The sequence below is a fragment of the Fusarium solani genome (assembly GCF_023522795.1).
Source record: "Fusarium solani strain SB1 chromosome Unknown bctg00000001, whole genome shotgun sequence".
Classification (NCBI taxonomy): Eukaryota; Fungi; Ascomycota; class Sordariomycetes; order Hypocreales; family Nectriaceae; genus Fusarium; species Fusarium solani.
In genome coordinates this window covers 197,327-214,285 of record NW_027072156.1, presented here as the reverse complement: position 1 = coordinate 214,285, position 16,959 = coordinate 197,327, and the positions used below count along the sequence as shown (strand labels likewise).

Genomic DNA, 16,959 nt, shown 5'->3' with positions numbered 1-16,959 from the left:
CAGAGGGCTGGGACTAAAGCTACTAGTTTCTGCGGAGAAGATTCCGCGAGGCACCATCTATAGTGGCGTCGTTGGGTGTTCGACTTGTGTGTGTTCTCGTCAAACAGGTTGGTTCCTATTTCAAGACTCCCGGCACTGCGTGGAAACATGATCTACGCTTTACGCGGGAGATGGACCTGGCCCTAGCGTGTCGATCATTTTCGATGACAGCCTGCAGGGATTTAATCCTGATAACGAGAGACTGTTGGTTCCAGCCTTGTGCTATGCAGAGGGGAAGGATTCCGAGAATCAATCCGTAACAGACCAATGCATCTTCAAGACTCCACATGCTGACCCTCCTGGCCATGTGGAAAGCGGCCGGTTGCTACGCCATCTGAAGTGAATCCTGATTTGAGTGGCATGAGATCATCAACAAACAGGGGTTAGCACACTCAACACGTACATGAAGTTTAGTCAGGAGAAGCTGGTTAATTAGAGAGCATCTCAATGGCCTCTTCAAGTTTCTCTTTGGATCGCTCAAATCTAGCTAAGCATCGGATCTCGATTCCGCTTCCCCATCCCTGCAGGCTGCATTAAGTTTTTCCCCGAGTCCAGCCAAACAAAGAGCCGAACCCCATTGCGCACGGATGTGGCTTTTGCCCCGGTCTGGCGGGGAAATTATCAGGATGCCGCATCCCCATCTTTGAGGCCGTGCGGTGCACTTTACTGAGGGGGATCTTGGCGAGTTGAGCGAGAGATGTGTAATCTGTCAGATTTGGGACGGGATGGGAATGACTCGTCGTGGAAACCTTGGCACGTGGAAACTGGGGGATCATCAACTTGACTTTTGGCGTGGCTCGAAACGAAACTCTAGACATGGCCATTCAGAAGAGGTTATTTCAGCCCATCACTCTCGCTAGCTCGAATGTGACAGGGCGTCAACGGAAACAATCATGAACACCGACGAGCCGCTTTATGCTACGCAGACTAGAGGCACTAAACCCTGACTCCAGTTTCAGTCCAGCTGTACCAACCAACAGTATCCCCATCCTCTTACTGGCTGTAGACGTCTTGGGCAAGACGGTTAGTGCCTCAGGCAAGAAACCCAAACAGAGGCCCAATAATGAAGAGGGTTTATCCCTTGCGGCGCACTCATCGATTCAGATGTAGGCGAGTCAGTCAGTTCTCCGCTGTCATCTTACCTCGGCACGGGAAAAGGCGCAGCAACATTTACCTTGGTTCCCCCTCCGCACAAGGATGCCCTCGTTGCGGCATATGCTCACGGCTGTATTATTTCTATTGGGTTGCTCCGAGGCCCCCGCCCCCTGGCCTTGTGCAGCCTTTTGACGAAGTTGCGGCATATGTGGGACCAACGACTACGCAGTGACGTTGGACCAACGCTGCGTTGCGACCTTGTGGCTACCTCGTCTGTGACGGTTATGCTGCCGTTTTCGCTCGACTACGGCGGAATTCTTGCGTTGGTTGTGAAGAACAGACCAGCATGCGATGCTTAACTTGTCTCAGATATTGAGCTAGGGAATTTCATGCTTTCTTGACCCAGTTGATTCTGTAGTTTATATATAGCCGCTATCTTGACCAATTTCTCTCTCGTCTATCTCAGCCTCCTCACTCCCCTGGCTTTTTGTCGATCATCGACGCACCCTCTTGATTAAATTAATCTACCTGCCCCCGGTGCAACCCTCCTCACATTTGCTGACCGCTGCGGATCTTGCATCTCCGGAGCAGTAGCGCCATGCAGCTCAACAGCCGGCTTTTGCTGGGCGGTCTCGTCGCCTTCCACCACGTGGCGGCCCAGACCGTTGTTGTCGATGGCGAGGCAGTCGGTGCGTATCTTTCGATGCAAATATTAATTTCCATGTCCCCCAATTTTGGCTTGCGCGATTGCTGATTAGTTCTTACAGATGCTAATGAGGACAATGTTTGCGAGGCGGCCGAGGTTGTCGAGGGTGACTATCTCCCCGAGGAAAAGACCCAATTGACTGATGCCATCCTGTCAAAACTCACTGAGCTTAAGCTCACTGATGTCTCTTTCCTCGCCTTTGCTGACGGCTCCGAGGGTCCTTCTCAGAAGTGCAAAACCTTTCCCGGAGAGGAGCACTGGCCGGGCGACGCCAGTTGGCGTGTTCTGGATCTCGTCACTCGAGGTGCTGTTATTAGGAACGTTCCCATTGCGGCGCCATGTTACAAGGACTATGTTGTCTACGACAAGGATCGATGCAGTGAGGTTATTGAGCAATGGGGAAACTCGTCTCTTCAGTGAGTGCCCCATCCTCATGTCCACCGAAACTAGCAGTTACTAACAAATTTCTTAGCATAAGAGACCCGACCTCTGTCATGTCTCCTTTGTATGAAGGTCTCACGTGTCCGCCCAGCGAAGATCCCAGCGGCAAATGCACGCTGGGAGGTTACCCGGTCTACTCAGTTGACGCTCGCAGCGTCGCTCACATTCAGCTGGCCGTCAACTTTGCTCGTTCCAACAGCATTCGGCTAGTCATCAAGAACACTGGTCACGACTTTAACGGCCGTTCTGCTGGCGCTGGCGCTCTTTCGATCTGGACTCATCGCTTCAAGACTATTGAGTTCCTTGAGGAGCGCAAGACCTCGTCGTACTGCGGTCCAGCCTTGAAGGTGGGTGCCGGAGTGGTCGGTGCTGAGCTATATGAAGCTGCTGAGAAGTATGGGGTCACGGCTGTGGGAGGTGAGGGTCTTAGTGTCGGTTATGCTGGCGGATATCTGGCTGGTGGTGGGCATTCGCCAATATCACCTCTCTACGGCATGGGTGCGGATCAGGTGAGTATCCTTGCTCGGCATCAAAGTCAGTTGTGTCGTGTCTAACAACGGACAGGTCCTCAGCATCGAAGTCGTCACCGCAGATGGCCGCTTCATCACCGCCAACGAGGAGCAAAACACAGATCTCTTCTGGGCTCTCAGAGGTGGCGGCGGCAGCACTTATGGTGTTGTCACTTCTTACACCGTCAGGGTGTACCCCAAGATCAAGGCTGCTGTCATGTCATTCAACTTTAGCAGCGCCGATACCTCCTATGATACTTTCTGGCTTGCGGTTCGGGCTTACTGGGAACTCATTCCAACCTTTAACGACGCCGGAAACTACGAGTACTGGAACATCTGGCATACCGACCTCGAAACTTTGACTTTTAACATGGTTCCCTGGTTTGCGCCCGGCATGACTCTTGCGGAGTTGAAGGCTCTGACCAAGCCCCTCTTCGACAAGTGGGATGAGCTGGGCATCAAGTTTGAAGTTATTGAGTCGGAACATGATAGTTACTATCCTGCTTGGAAGGCTGGCTTCCCTCGTGAGGTCATTGGAGGAGCTGCCTCAAAGACAGCCGGACGTCTTTTCCCCAGGTGAGTGTTGCTTCCTTCTCATAAACACAGAATCCCTGCGTGATCACCTGCTGACTCTCAACAGGGAAAACTTGGTAGAAAAGTTCGATGCGACCTTTGAGGCCCTGAAGAGCGTGTGTGACAAGGGTGGACAAATCATCGGCTTCGGCATCACTGGTGGTCCCGGACCCTATCCCGACAACGCTGTCAACCCTGCCTGGCGAGGTTCTGCAATGTGGGCGATCGCCGTCATCAATTGGCCCGAAGACAGTTCGAGAGAAGTCGCCGCCCAAGAGAGCAAGAAGTTGACAAAGGACTGGATGAAGCCTTGGCGAGAGGTTTCCCCTGGGAGTGGTGCGTACGCTTCGGAAGCGGACGTGACAGAACCCGATTTCCACCAGTCCTTTTACGGAACTGAGAAGTATGAGAGACTTCTTGGTATCAAAGATAAGGTTGATCCAACTGGTCTCTTTTATGCTCACGAGGGCGTTGGTAGCGATCGTTGGTATGTCACTGGTCAACTCGACGGACTGCCGACACAGAATGGGCAGCTCTGCAGGGTTTGAGATATTTAAAAGCACAGAATAGACTTGATGGCGTAACGTGACCTCGGCGGAGGTTAAGCAATGCAGATTTCCTCCCTTGTTGGGATAACACACGTAACTGTTTGAGTGTATGATGATATAGAATAGACAAAAGTGAGAAGAGATCAGTCAATGATGCGCTAAAAGGTTGTTCCAAATTCTCTCTACTGACAATTACGGGCATGCCTACACTGTGAATAGTAGAGTGGAAAGTCCGATCGCCGATAGAGGTCCTATTCTGATTGTGGCCATCAATGTCTTTGCCAGATATGCTACCCTTGACCTCGACGCCCTCGATTGCCAACTGAAGAGTTTTTCGGCTGAAACTTTTCGGGAAGGCTGATCGTGCTATGACGAGTCGCTTCTATAAGCAATTAATTCTCATTTGTAAAGAAATCCTGCAAGAAAGAGTTGATTTCGTCTGCTGCTTCTTCCATAGGCCAGTGGCCAGTGGAAACTTGCTTAACAGTTAGATTCTTCACATGGCGTTGTGTGTCTTCCAGCTGAACAGAGGGCAAGGCGATCGTGTCTCGCGCCGCAAGTACAAGTAGTACTGGGCACTTCAAGTCAAACGCGTTACACTCATCCTCTGTGCGACTTATAGTCAGCGATTTGTAGGCAAGAGGGTAGAGAAGACGTACCAGGCTCGTCCTGTAGGTTCGAGTTTGAGACCAAAACGCGATACCAGTTCAATGGCGCCTGATATCCACCGTCCTTTGAAAACGCCTCTTTGCGGGCGGCGAGATATGTTTTGGGCAGCCACGACCCTAGCTCTGCCTGTTTATCCTCTAGAAGCCATTCCTTGGTCGCGCCGATAGGTCCAAGATGTTTTGTCCATTCCACAGGATCCTTGGCATAAAGCAACGAAGTAAAAGAGTCTTGCTACGGCTATGTCAGCTTTTTGTTTGTTATTTAATATATATATATATGTTTCGCAGAGGCAGTGGGGCCACACATACATGACTGTTGATGATTTCGACTGCATCTGGATCCTCGGTGAAAAACTTCATGTATCCAAATAGAGAATATCCAAGGTTCTTCTGAGAGAGGCTGTTGGCAGTGTCAATATCAAAGCTTGCACCTGGGCGGAGGTAACCGGTAGTTAGAAATGCCAGCTTGCTGAACCTATGCGGATGATAAAAGCTCAGTCGGGCAAGGAGTCCAGCGCCCATATCATGACCGACTCCACAAACCACGTCTACGTGCTCGTGGTCGAGTATTTCAGCCACGTCGTAACTCATATGCTTGAATCGATAATGCGAGGCGTCCGACGGGCGGGATGATCCACCATACCCAAGAAGGTCCGGGGCAATAACACCAAAGCCTAGCTGTCTAAAGTGCTCGATTTGGTGCTGCCACTCTAGAGCAATGGATGGAAAGCCATGTAGAAAGAGAATATATGGTTTTGGGGGCTCTGCGCTGGGTGTGACGCGGAAGTAATTGTAGGTAAACCCCCGAGAAACTTTGAAAGCGATGGCTTCCATGTTGCGAATTTGCTTGTGTGTATCATAAGCAAGGCGAGCTTCTAGCATATGGTGGACTTCTTTTAGATTAAATAACTTAGCAACGGCCCGGCAAGGTTGTAGTAGGTGTGCAACTATGACATCTGAACCCCGCACATGCCGTTATTTGATTGACACTGATTAATAACCTTCTAATCAGCCGATACAGTTGCGGAGCGGAGTTGCGGAGGGGATGTGCTCCTGCGGCTTCTAATATTGTTGATTGGCCGACCTCTCTAACAGGACTCGTACGGTCAAGCCCGAGGCAGCCGAAGATCTGCATGAACGGATGGCTAATGAACTCAGGGCAGGGCAAGAGGGGACAGTAGGAGAGCCTAGATAGATGAATAAGTAGCTTAGGCAGGCACAATAGCAAACAGCAGAAGAAATAAAATAGCTATGAGAGCGGCTGGATATAATAAGTAAAGCGTCTATATATGCCTTCAGCAGACCTGCCCCTTCTTGCACACGAATGCCTTCTGTCGAATGTCCCAACAGGCACTGCCACTCCTAGAGGAGCAAATCTACGAGGCATGGAGAAACCACAAGGTAGTTAGCCTCATCAGAAAGGCCACTGTGTAAGCATTGGGATATGATGCTACGATGTGTTGATATTGTGTTCTTCGCTATAGTTGAAGCCCGGCACTTGATGGGATAACTCAGCCACAAGACGGACCGTTAGCCTCACAAGCTTCGGGCGCAAAATAACGTCTTCAGCGATGCCGATCGGAGTATTATTACTATACTTCAGGTTTATCGCATAGCTCTTGGTGATATATACTCTGTACCTGTACTTAGATAATAAGTAAACGAGCAATAATTTCACAAAGCTCCTTAATGCCCGGCGACATCAAGGCTGATCTTGCCGCTAGGATACCCCTAACTATGTTATTATAATTATCGGGATGGGTGACCTGGTTCTTATGGGTCCCATAGTAGCACCCATCACATCTTGGCGTCTTTGGAAAGGGGACAGGGAGGGTGCGAGTCATTGGCTAAAATTCTTGGCAAGAGCTACACCTCAAGCTTCAGCATTGAGCTTGTCTGTGCTGGCAAAAGGTGATGGAGTAGCAAGGCGATATACGAAGAGGATGGGCAAGCTACAAAGGGGAGGGGGAGTCTATGACGCTGGTAATCCAAAAAGATTGCCTGCGCTCGTCATAAGTGCTGCTTTTGGAGGCGGCTCATTCAATAGACCCGATGTTGAGTGTGTGCCACGCTATTTACTAGGTAACCTTTTCAGCTAAACAAGAAGGTCTCGACTTAGAGTGCTTATGTATGGGGGCCACACCCCCATTGACCAAAGAGCACTCGGCACCCGGCTGAGTTTAGCTTGCATTATCGCCACTGATCATCCACAATTGGAAGGGTGGGTGGGTTGATCACCATCATGCTTAATGGGAGGCAAGCGGGTTGTCGGCTCAATGGTGTCTGGAAGATCTCAGAAGAAGTCTGCGGAGTGTGTAACATTTCAACATAGTTGCACTAAAAGCTTGGCTCTTTGACCATATCTACTCTCCCTCAGAAACTGGAACCTCCTCGGACTTTCAATCCAATGATCTGATCGCCATCGTGCCCCTCAATCTCCTCCTCTGCCCCTTTCCCCTTTCGTGGCGCCTCTTAGCGTGGCCAGCTGACTCCCCAAGCACTCGGAACCCCAAGACGTGGCGGCACCAGATTGACCAACGGCGCAGTGGCGGCTGACATGTTCGGGGACTGCTAGCAAATGCCGTGTAAGGCCTGGGAAATGGTCCCCGAGTGTGGCTGAGATCGATAACTGATGCCCTGGCAGCTCCATTGCCAAGGGCCAAGTTTCTTTCGTAGCTAGAGGGTTGACTTCTATTTAAACGTTACCCCTCTTGTCCTTGATACCGATAGATAGGAACGTATCTGTAAGGGAGTGTTGCTTGGGGTATTCGCAAAGTATATAGAGTTCCCTTTCCTTGGTCCTTACATTGGCTACCCTCCATCTCTCCCGCCACACTTGCCCTTATTCGAACATCAAATATGCGTCACCTGACGGAGATTGCTTTATGTGGCAGTGACATTCTATAGTTTACTGCCAACACTCGATCAAGCAAGTTTCTTTCAACCCTCTTTCAGTGTTTGTCCCTCATTCCTTGATGCCGTCCAACCCGGTGGCGCGTTCCGGGCCTTTGGAGTTGGATGCGCCGTTGAGTCTAGCCACAAGCCTCCCCAGCGATGGCGCCTGTACCTGAAAGTCTGGCTCAACCCTAGCGCTACATCCCGCAAATCAACGTCGTAGATTGCCGAAAAATGCTTGCTAGCTGCCACGAAGCGTCAATATGAGATCACGGTGTGCCCCTGGGCCTCTGGCGGTTGAGATGCGATCCGAGACTAGCTATTGAACGCCAGCTGGCGTCGGCTTGCCTATTTAGGGAGGGGATAGAAGCTTGAGGCCCAATAGCTTGGTTTGGGTTGTCGATCTGAGTCTCGGCCCCTCGGGCTTGCCTGCAGGGCTGAAAGAGTGTGGGTGATCTGAGCGAGGGATTGAAGAGATGGGAGCTATATAATCCCTCGTTTTTACGTGGTGAATTGCTTTGCTTGTCTGGTAACTCGACACTGTCCTTGGCACACACATTCGCTTCTTCTACCTCTTCGTCAATCGCTCATCATGAAGTTCACATCCGCTCTCGGAGGTCTCCTCCTCCTCGGCAGCGTCTCCGCTTCGCCAGTTGCCGACGACTCTGGTCTGCAAGGTCAGTACCGAGACAAGCATCTCGATCCAAGACATCGCTAACTTGTGCAGCCCGCGGCAAGTGTCAGTACAAGGACAAGACCTGCTGCGCTCCTGACAAGGACGCCATCGCCGACTACGGACGTACCGGCTACTACCCCTACCGCCAGACCATCTATGTCAAGGCGCATAAGAGCATCCAGGCCGCCATCAACAAGGCCCATGCTGGCGACAAGATCGTCGTTGAGGCCGGCATCTATGCTGAGCAGATCACCATCAGCAAGGATGGCATTGAGCTCGTCGGCAAGAAGGGCGCCGTCATTGTCCCCCCAAGAAGTTCAAGAAGAACACTTGCTCTGGCCTGAGCGGCCCCAAGACTGAGGCTGGTATCTGCGTCACTGGCCGTGGTGTTCAGTTGGAGAAGTTCATCACCGAGCATCGCAGGGTCCTCGGTGTCAAGACCAAGACCCAGGATGTCTCCGTCAGTGGCTTTGAGGTCCGCAAGTTCTCCGGCCTCAACATTGCCGTCGTGGGTTGCAAGAACACCCGCATCACTGGCAACACTCTCACCGACGGTGCCAAGTACGGTACCCTAACTGCCGGTTCGGTCAAGACCTTGGTTCAAGGTAACAAGGTCTCCAGCACGGGACTTGGACCCATCGCTATCTGCATGGACAACTTCTCCGACGTCCTCGTCAAGGACAACAACGTCGCCAACCACAACGTCGGTCTCTGCGTCCAGACTGATGGTGCTGATGTTCAGTACAATAGGGTCACACAGAGCTGCGTCGGCATCTTTGCTGATCCCGGAACCAAGAACGCCAAGATCCGTCACAACTACGTCGGTCCTTCCAACCCCAAGTGCGGTGGTGCTGCTGGAATCATCCTCGACGGTACCATTGGAATCAAGGTCACCGACAACGTTGTTGAGGGCCAGCACAAGGACCAAACTGCCACAGCCGTTGTCCTTGTTGATGATCCTTGCCCTCAGACTGGTCCTAATGTCCAGCTTGCTTGCCTGAAGCTCAAGAAGCCTGCCATCGCAACCAACAACATCTTCATTCGCAACACCTTCCGCGACAACGACTTGGACATCTACACCAACACTACCGGTAAGGGCAACGTGTTCAAGTGCAACAACTGCAAGACTTCGTTCCCTATTGCCGATCTGTGCAAGCTGTAAAGGCGTGAGAGACAGAATGGAGGTGGCCGGGAGGAGGAATATTGTACAAAGATTGACATGACGTGTCGTTCTCGTTGAAAAGTGTATACATAGCATAATCGAAGAACTTAAGTCTTTGTAGCCAAGCCCAAGATCTATCATTCATATGTTTTCCCAATAATCAAGTGACTCCTTTCAACTATTGCGCGGGAGCAGGTGACGCGCGAGAATGACGACGCGTGGCTCAGATCCAAGTCGGCCTCAGGATGCATCCATCTATTTTCAGGGCCAAGATACTGTCAAGACCGTGAGTAACCGCCCTGAGCGAAGCCAGAAAATACAGCCAACATCATCGCCAAGTTAAAACTTCCGGCCGCTCCGGACTACTGCTCATTGGTAGAGGCGACTACAAGTAAGCATAGCCATATGGGACGTCGCATCTTTCTCGACGTTACGTCGTAAATCCCGGCGGCATATGGGATCTTATCAACATGCCATCTTATGTCATCTCGAGGATGGACAACATCGTGTCATACGATCTGCAGCTGACCGACCTCCGTAGGGCATCATTACCGCCCCTGATTGGCCTCGCACCATTTCTCCGACGGCCATACGAACAATGATCTGCATACTCGACTCCACTAAACCTCGTTTAAGTCCAGTAGGATCGCCCATCGGTCGGAGCTTTTTGAAACAGATTCATCTGGGGACGGAATCAGCTGGACCGCCACTTTCGAGGGGTCCAAGGGTAGTAGAAGGTGGACCGCCACTTTCAACCAGTCTCGTGGTTCATGTCCTTTTCTGGCAGACGATTCGTACATAGCATTGCTCGTAAGGGTGCACAGACTAGGCACAAGTCACTTTGCGTCAGAAGGGCATGGGGGGTCTGGCGGCACGTTGAGCCTCCTTTGGGCATGGGTGCCTTGACTATGCAAAGTGTGGATGCTATTATTAGTTGTAAGTCGTACAAAATGTATTTTCATCATCACAGCCACGATGTTGTCTGAATATATAAGAAAGCCTCCACAGCTTCAAATCTGGTCTTCATTCGAACAAGCTCATCAATCACACTACAACACAAGCCAGCAACAACCAGCTAATCTCCACGCCTCAACCTCAACGTTCACCACTCAACTCACCGACCAACTCACCACCATCATGCATTTCACAAGCATCATTACCGGAGCCGTCGCTCTCTTTGCCTCCGCCTCCATCGCCCAGCCAACCGCCCGCCAGGCTCCCGAGGCGTACGCCAATGTCATAGTCTACAACTCTGCCGACCACAGTCAACAACCCGTCAGAATCCCCTTTGGCCAGCTCACCAACCTCGACCAGTACAAGATCACCAAGCTTGATCTCGTGGGCCTCAGCGTTAACATCCCTGACATTCCCGCTCCCGATATCAAGGACGTCGTCTGCCAGCGCTACAATGACAAGTACGGCGTCCAGCTTGGCAGCACCGAATTCACATACGAAAACCCTGCTCTCATCAGCACCAACCCTGTTGAGTTTGGCTGGGTCCTGTGCTATGTCAGGGGCAAGTCTTCTTAAACACGCTGAGGGGTGACTAGATGGTTCGATCTTCGGTATTAGAGGAAGAAATACGATTGGGATCGCATTATGCTGGATTTTTGTGATTGATTGATTGGGATTTTGTCTTGAAGGAAGCTTATAGATCTCTAATTCCATCCATTGGATTTACTCTCCGGCCCCTTTGCACAGTGATGCAAACTATTCAAGCGCGCACGTTAAGACCCAAGACATGTTCCTATCATAAGATTTAGGGTTTCCTGGTATTATTGCTCCAATGTTTGCTATGGGTCCATGTCACAGTTCATTGGCTTCAACCGTGGGAACATGGTGTTGAAAAGACCTGCAATGTTCCATTTCAACCGAGACCTGCAAGGTTACAAAGAAATTAACCCATAACAGGGGCACAAATAGTAATCATATTCGGTGTGGTATTACAAGCAGCAGGGCATTACGCTTTACAAGGTATCCATATAGTAGGGTCAGGTCATTGTTTTGCTCTTTCTTTCCCCAGTAACCAGAAGCCATGCGCACAGCAAGATCTATGGCGATGTAACACGGGGCGATCGGCAACCCAGCTCGCTAAATTTTAGCTCCCAGGGGCAGCTCCCCTTGCAGGTTGTTGGGTCTAACGCTCCATGCCTGCGGCTGAATGTGGCTTTTCTTAGCAACCAAACATCAAATGAATGATCGACGCCTCAAGAAGAAATAACAGCAATATTTCTACAGAAATCTGCCTAGAAGGGAAGATCACGGCCTAACAGGGTGTTCGTTTCTTATCTCAATCACCTCTCCTGACATCTGAAGCCGGGGATTAGCTTTTCTGGGGATTACGATCAGCGACTCAGAGCGTGTTAGTGCGCGGATGTCAAGGCAAGAAAAGCCGCTATCGCCATGCCAAGACCAATCAACTGCTACTAGTTCGACGCATGTTGGCCTAGCCCAACAGGCCCGACTTCCGGATCAGAAAAAGAAAGACGCGGAAAGGAGTGGATAAGAGGCATTGCCCGCGCTCTCTTCTGTTTCTTTCTTTCCGCATTCCTGTCGTTTTCATTCCATTTGTTCTCGTTTCTGTCGTTCCTTGAAACCCTGTCGCTCGCTTGTTATCATGGTTTCCACTCGACTCCTCGCCAGCACCCTGGCCCTTCTCGCTGCCAGCGGTGTCAGTGCTGGGCCATGTCGCCCTTCCACCACCTCCGCGCTGTCCACGGTTGTCTCCGAGACCACTTCTGGCAGTTCGGCCAGTGAGACGTCCACCGTGTTTGTGTCCGAGACTGAGACGGCTTCCTCGACCATCTCAACCGACACTTCGTTGACTTCTTCCCTCACCGAGACGGTCCCGACTGATTCCTCCGTCACTGTGTCGACCACAACCACGGCCTCAGCCTCCGAGTCCTTGACCACCACCGCTTCTACTGAGACCTCTGCCTCATCAACCGAGTCTACCACCGCATCGGCCTCCGCCACACAGCCTCCGGGCCCGCAGTCGTGTTCCGTCGACTCCGAGTGCACCGCACCAGGGGAAATCTGCATTGATGCTGTCTGCGCTCCTGGTAATCAAAATCCCAATGAGTGCACCACCGACGCCGACTGTGACGGAGCCACGCCCTTCTGCGACGCTGGTACTTGCATCGCTACCAACCCAAACTCTGAGTGCAGCACCGATGCCGACTGTCAGGCTTTGAACGGGGGCGCGAATCCTTTCTGCGACGCTGGTACCTGTGTCCCTACTGATCCGAACGCGGATGAGTGCGTCACCGATGCAGACTGCGATGGAGCTACGCCCTTCTGTGACACCAACGTCGGCACCTGCGTTGCTACTAATCCGAACGGCGGTCTGTGCCTTGATAATTCCGACTGTGGCCCTGGATTTGTCTGTGCACTCGGTATTTGCCTCGGCTAATGCTTTGAGAGTTATGACTGCGTGGCTCTGTATAAGCTGCTTAGGCCCTACTGTAGAGGCGGCATCTGCTTTGAGAATTAGTGTTGACTGATTACTGATGCTGGCTGACGGAGCCGTCCCTTTCTATGAGGCGAACACTTGCGTTTGCCAAGATGTTGGCGAGGATACCTTGCGCTTGCTCGTTGTGAGGGCTACATGCCAAACTGTTTACGGTCCTCAGTTAACTTGGCTTTTGGTTGAGGGTGGAGGAACCGTGGATCACTTCATAATACAATTTGTCCATAGTTTCATAATCAGAAATAGAAACCGCCATATACCAATATTAAACATCGAGGGTCTGATGTGTCGACTATTTTCATCACCTACCGATACAGCGTACCAATGTTGAAGCATCATGTAGACCAGCTCAGTGTACTTCCCTGTCCTAGCTAAAGCAGCACAGGGACTTGGAAGAGGTTCAAAGATCTCAAATACGAGACCACTAGACATTCTAGAAGCGAGCCGTTTATATCTCTAGCGAAGTCACTCTCTTAGAGTGCTACTTCGCGTCTGGGATCAAGGGGGATCGGTGGACTACGACTCAGGGCTAAAAAGGTATGCTCTCCTTAAGTGACGGAGTTGACTAGTTCGATGTGTGCAACCCATTGTCCTAAAACAACGCCCGATATCCCACTTCACAAGACGACAATATATCTGGTTTAGGTCACGATCTTGCTCCTTCGCCAGGATTGGAGGCCATTACACCGGCATGTATTACAAATGAGCCTTCTGAACTACATTTATGCCAGGTTAATGTAATTTTCCTGCTCAATCCGAGGAGAAGGCATGCAGCAGGTCCATCAATTGACCCTAGCTATGCTTGAGAGAAACCACTCCAAATGAAATGTCCAGCTTTCCTAACTAATCAACTTTGCATACTCAAACGCCAACATGTTGGGCTTGCACACAGCTCCCACCTCGGGTAGGACACCATCACGGAAGTACTTTGCGATGGCGTTCAGGGTGCAGTTTGAAGCGTGGTAGGTGACTCCGTGCTTGTTTCTATCGTTAGCTTCAGCTGTCTCAAAGAGCAAAGAGGGACTTACACCAACTCCTTCGTGCACAAGCATACGGCTGCCCTTGAACCTAGAAGATACCTGCCAGGCGTGGGTCAACGATGTTACAGGATCATACGCGCCGTTGATGACAAGAACCGGGAAACTCGTGTTGACGTTTCGGAGTTTGTCGGTATCAACACCCTCGGCAGCTTGGAAGCGCCAAGCACCGCAACCCAGATAATCAGCGGCAATAGCATCTCCGAAAGAGCTCTCGGCAAGATGGGCTCGGTACATGGGGTAAAGATCATTAGGATCCTGGACTCGGAAAGAAGAGTCGGAACATGCGATTCCGGCGAATGCTTCGGTGCCTCGGTTCCATTCCGACACAGGTGTCTCCTCGACGGCAAGAGCCTTCTTCCAGCGGCCGTTAAGGGCTTGGGATAGCATGGTTGCAACCTTGGGGTATCCACCGGGACTGGACAGGCCTTCGATGATGAGTAACTTGAGTCGCTGCAAGATGGAGTTGCCTCCGGCCGGGAATTCCTCCTTCGAGAGGCCAGCCGGGAGGTTTTTCATCTCGGTCAGCTTCTGAAAGAGGCCCTCCACTGCATCTCGCAGATCCTCAGCGGTGGTACGTCGGCCAGCGTAGTTGGCCAGTCGACAAGTCTTAGGTCCAACCTTGACACATTCGGAGAACATGTACATCAGAGACTTTTCAGCATCACGAGGACCACCGACTCCAGTGGCTGTCAGGTAGGAGTCGGCAAGAGAATTGGAGTCAAGCAGCAGTCGTCCAATGCGATCCGGGAACAAAGAGGCGACGACCTGACCAAGGATAGTGCCGTATGAGATACCCCAGTATCTGAGCTTGCCATCCTCGCCGAGGGCATCGACGATCTTCATCATATCACGAGCTACAAAGGCAGTGCTGATGTAGCGACCGTATTCCTGCTGGGTCGCATAGCATGCGTCAGCAATAGCTGAGAGCTCTGCCCACTTCTGGTTCTTGATATAGGACCAGAGGTCGGCTTGAGTCAAGGTACTATCGCCTCGACGCGTCACCTTGGCGGGGGTGTTTTGGGGGCGACATGAGAACGGGATAGTTCGGCCAACGCCGCTTTTTGCTGTCAGTTGGCTATTGAGGGAACAGTTTGATAAACTTACCGAGGATCGAAAGAAATGGCATGGTGATGACCGCCGATGATACTTGATGGAAACCGTCAGCAAGCCTCTTGTCTGTTAACTGATAATACTCACTCACGAAAATCCGGTCCAAGGGTAGCAAATGTCTCAATGCCTGAAATTCCAGGACCACCGGGATTCCACAGAACGCTGCCCTTGAATGGCTCCTTGGTAGCATTGAAGCGGATCAACTGGAGCTCAATGGTCTTGTCAGATTGGGGGTTGGTATAGTCCAATGGAACCTCGATTGTGGCGCAGTCTCCACGTTCTCTCATGGCAGCCTTGGTCTCGTCAGAGAGATCCAGGTCACATGGCTTCCAATTGAGGGTGGAGGATCCCGATTCGATAAGAGATGTTAGTTGAGGTTGTGGCGATGCCAATGTGGCGGCCAGGCTCGAGAGCCACAGGCCTAAGATGGTGTTTTGCGACATCATCTTGACCCAGTCTAGAATGAACAGAGAATACTGCAAAACAGAGCCTACAAAAGAAAAACCCGGTGGCATTCCCGCCGTTATGTACTCCGAAAGCTCCTGCTGTGCTGGTGTGACGATGTCAGCATTTGGCGGAGATGGCGCCAACGTGTCAGATATTTGTGGGGAGAAGCGCCATACAATTTCTGTACCAAAGATGCGAGCCATTGATCGCGCTGGATAGTCGAATGTATGTCTCAGCCATTACGTGCCGCGTCATTTCTCCGTTGCAGACTGTTGGTCAGACTGTTCTTTTCACCCTAAGGGACAGCCTATTGAGACCCAATAAAGGAATAGAAGGATTCCCGCAATGTAACACGGGAGCAAGGAACCAATGCACAATCCGTGTCCGGGAAATGAAGGGCGCGAAAAAGCACTTTAAGGAGCATGTGTCCATAAGGCTGAATGTTGAGGATGGCGTTGAATGCTCCATCAGTGAGAGGACTCTGATTAGGTGGAATGTGGGGGATGCTAAATTTAGTACCATTCTCGGGTGCTATCACTCCTACCCTAGACCACGGCAGATTTTGTCTTCATTTTGCCCACCTAGCTGCTGTTCCTCGCAAAAAGTTGGCCGCTTCTGCATGGTGGCGAGTGGGGAACAATAGTTCGACGATAGTACGCATCTATATGCAGCAGCTTGTTGTCTAACTCAAAGCTAAGCGGTTATTAATCCACCAGCCTTTGTTTGCCAGAGTTCTGGCTTCTTTTAAGAACAAGAGCAGCAGGGGTTTTACGACCATGCCGATGGATCTCACGTCAAGAATGAACATCAACAGAATTGACGTGAATTGAGACGAAATCAAGATTCGGAATGACCTGTACACCAACATCGCCCGGATCTCCTTGCTTGGCGTGGAAGGATCTGACCTATTGCCGTTTTCGTCGATGTTCTTCCTCAGCAATAATGCACTAGCAGCGTACTACGGAAATAGCCCCATAGCCAGATAGCGCTCTAGCAGTGGGCTGTAGGTACCAGAGTAGTGACGCCGAGTATGGTCTTCGAATGCGACCACCGTCTTTACCTTAGCTGCTGGGTATACAAAATGTAAAATGTTCCAGAACGCGTCGCCGATCGCCCCCTAACCTCCCAAGTCTGCCCCCTTCCTCGCCAAGAACCACCGATACAACTCCGTGGGTAGCCTAGTGGCGAGGAGAGCAATTTAATCGACCATTCGAAGATTTCTGGAAATTTTCTCTTGCACAGGCTGCCAGATTTGGATCAGCGTGTTGCCCTTGGCCCGAGATGAGCACAAACCCGTCAAACACGTGGCTATTAGACTGATCGACGCAAGGATCGTTGGCGATACCCTCTATCATTGTTAAGGGAATCAAGTCATGATTATAATCACGATGTACGATAAGGGAAGTGGATGTTTGACAGTAAATTTTCATGCCTTCGACGTATGCGCTTAAGGATGTTGGATAGTTCTTGGTCCGAGATGCAAAGGATAAGTTCTGAGTGGTGAGGGTCTGAAGGAGAGGAGGATTTGATCCTAGACTTGGCCGACTTGCGATCCGCTAGCCCGAGCGTGAGAGAACAAGA

At 51.2% G+C, this 16,959-nt stretch overlaps 5 protein-coding genes across 5 annotated transcripts; 3 read left to right on the top strand and 2 right to left on the bottom strand.

Moving 5' to 3' along the window:
• Positions 1-4,303: 4,303 nt before the first annotated feature.
• Positions 4,304-5,413, bottom strand: MRS44_002138 (uncharacterized protein; the record flags this gene model as incomplete). The annotated part of the gene is made up of 3 exons (XM_065622706.1): positions 4,304-4,518; positions 4,571-4,811; positions 4,889-5,413. The coding sequence occupies 3 exons, from the start codon at positions 5,411-5,413 to the stop codon at positions 4,304-4,306; spliced, it is 981 nt and encodes a 326-aa protein (XP_065478778.1).
• A 2,653-nt stretch (positions 5,414-8,066) lies between these two features.
• MRS44_002137 (uncharacterized protein) lies at positions 8,067-9,312 on the top strand (the record flags this gene model as incomplete). The annotated part of the gene is made up of 3 exons (XM_065622705.1): positions 8,067-8,151; positions 8,202-8,446; positions 8,506-9,312. The coding sequence occupies 3 exons, from the start codon at positions 8,067-8,069 to the stop codon at positions 9,310-9,312; spliced, it is 1,137 nt and encodes a 378-aa protein (XP_065478777.1).
• Positions 9,313-10,287: 975 nt separating this feature from the next.
• On the top strand, positions 10,288-10,842 carry MRS44_002136 (uncharacterized protein; the record flags this gene model as incomplete). The annotated part of the gene is made up of 1 exon (XM_046277436.2): positions 10,288-10,842. The coding sequence occupies one exon, from the start codon at positions 10,288-10,290 to the stop codon at positions 10,840-10,842; it is 555 nt and encodes a 184-aa protein (XP_046126698.2).
• A 1,087-nt stretch (positions 10,843-11,929) lies between these two features.
• Positions 11,930-12,724, top strand: MRS44_002135 (uncharacterized protein; the record flags this gene model as incomplete). The annotated part of the gene is made up of 1 exon (XM_046277435.2): positions 11,930-12,724. One exon carries the CDS (start codon positions 11,930-11,932, stop codon positions 12,722-12,724), a length of 795 nt encoding a protein of 264 aa, XP_046126697.1.
• An 896-nt stretch (positions 12,725-13,620) lies between these two features.
• Positions 13,621-15,377, bottom strand: MRS44_002134 (uncharacterized protein; the record flags this gene model as incomplete). Its single annotated transcript, XM_065622704.1, has 3 exons — positions 13,621-14,878; positions 14,926-14,967; positions 15,019-15,377. 3 exons carry the CDS (start codon positions 15,375-15,377, stop codon positions 13,621-13,623), a joined length of 1,659 nt encoding a protein of 552 aa, XP_065478776.1.
• Positions 15,378-16,959: the final 1,582 nt, after the last annotated feature.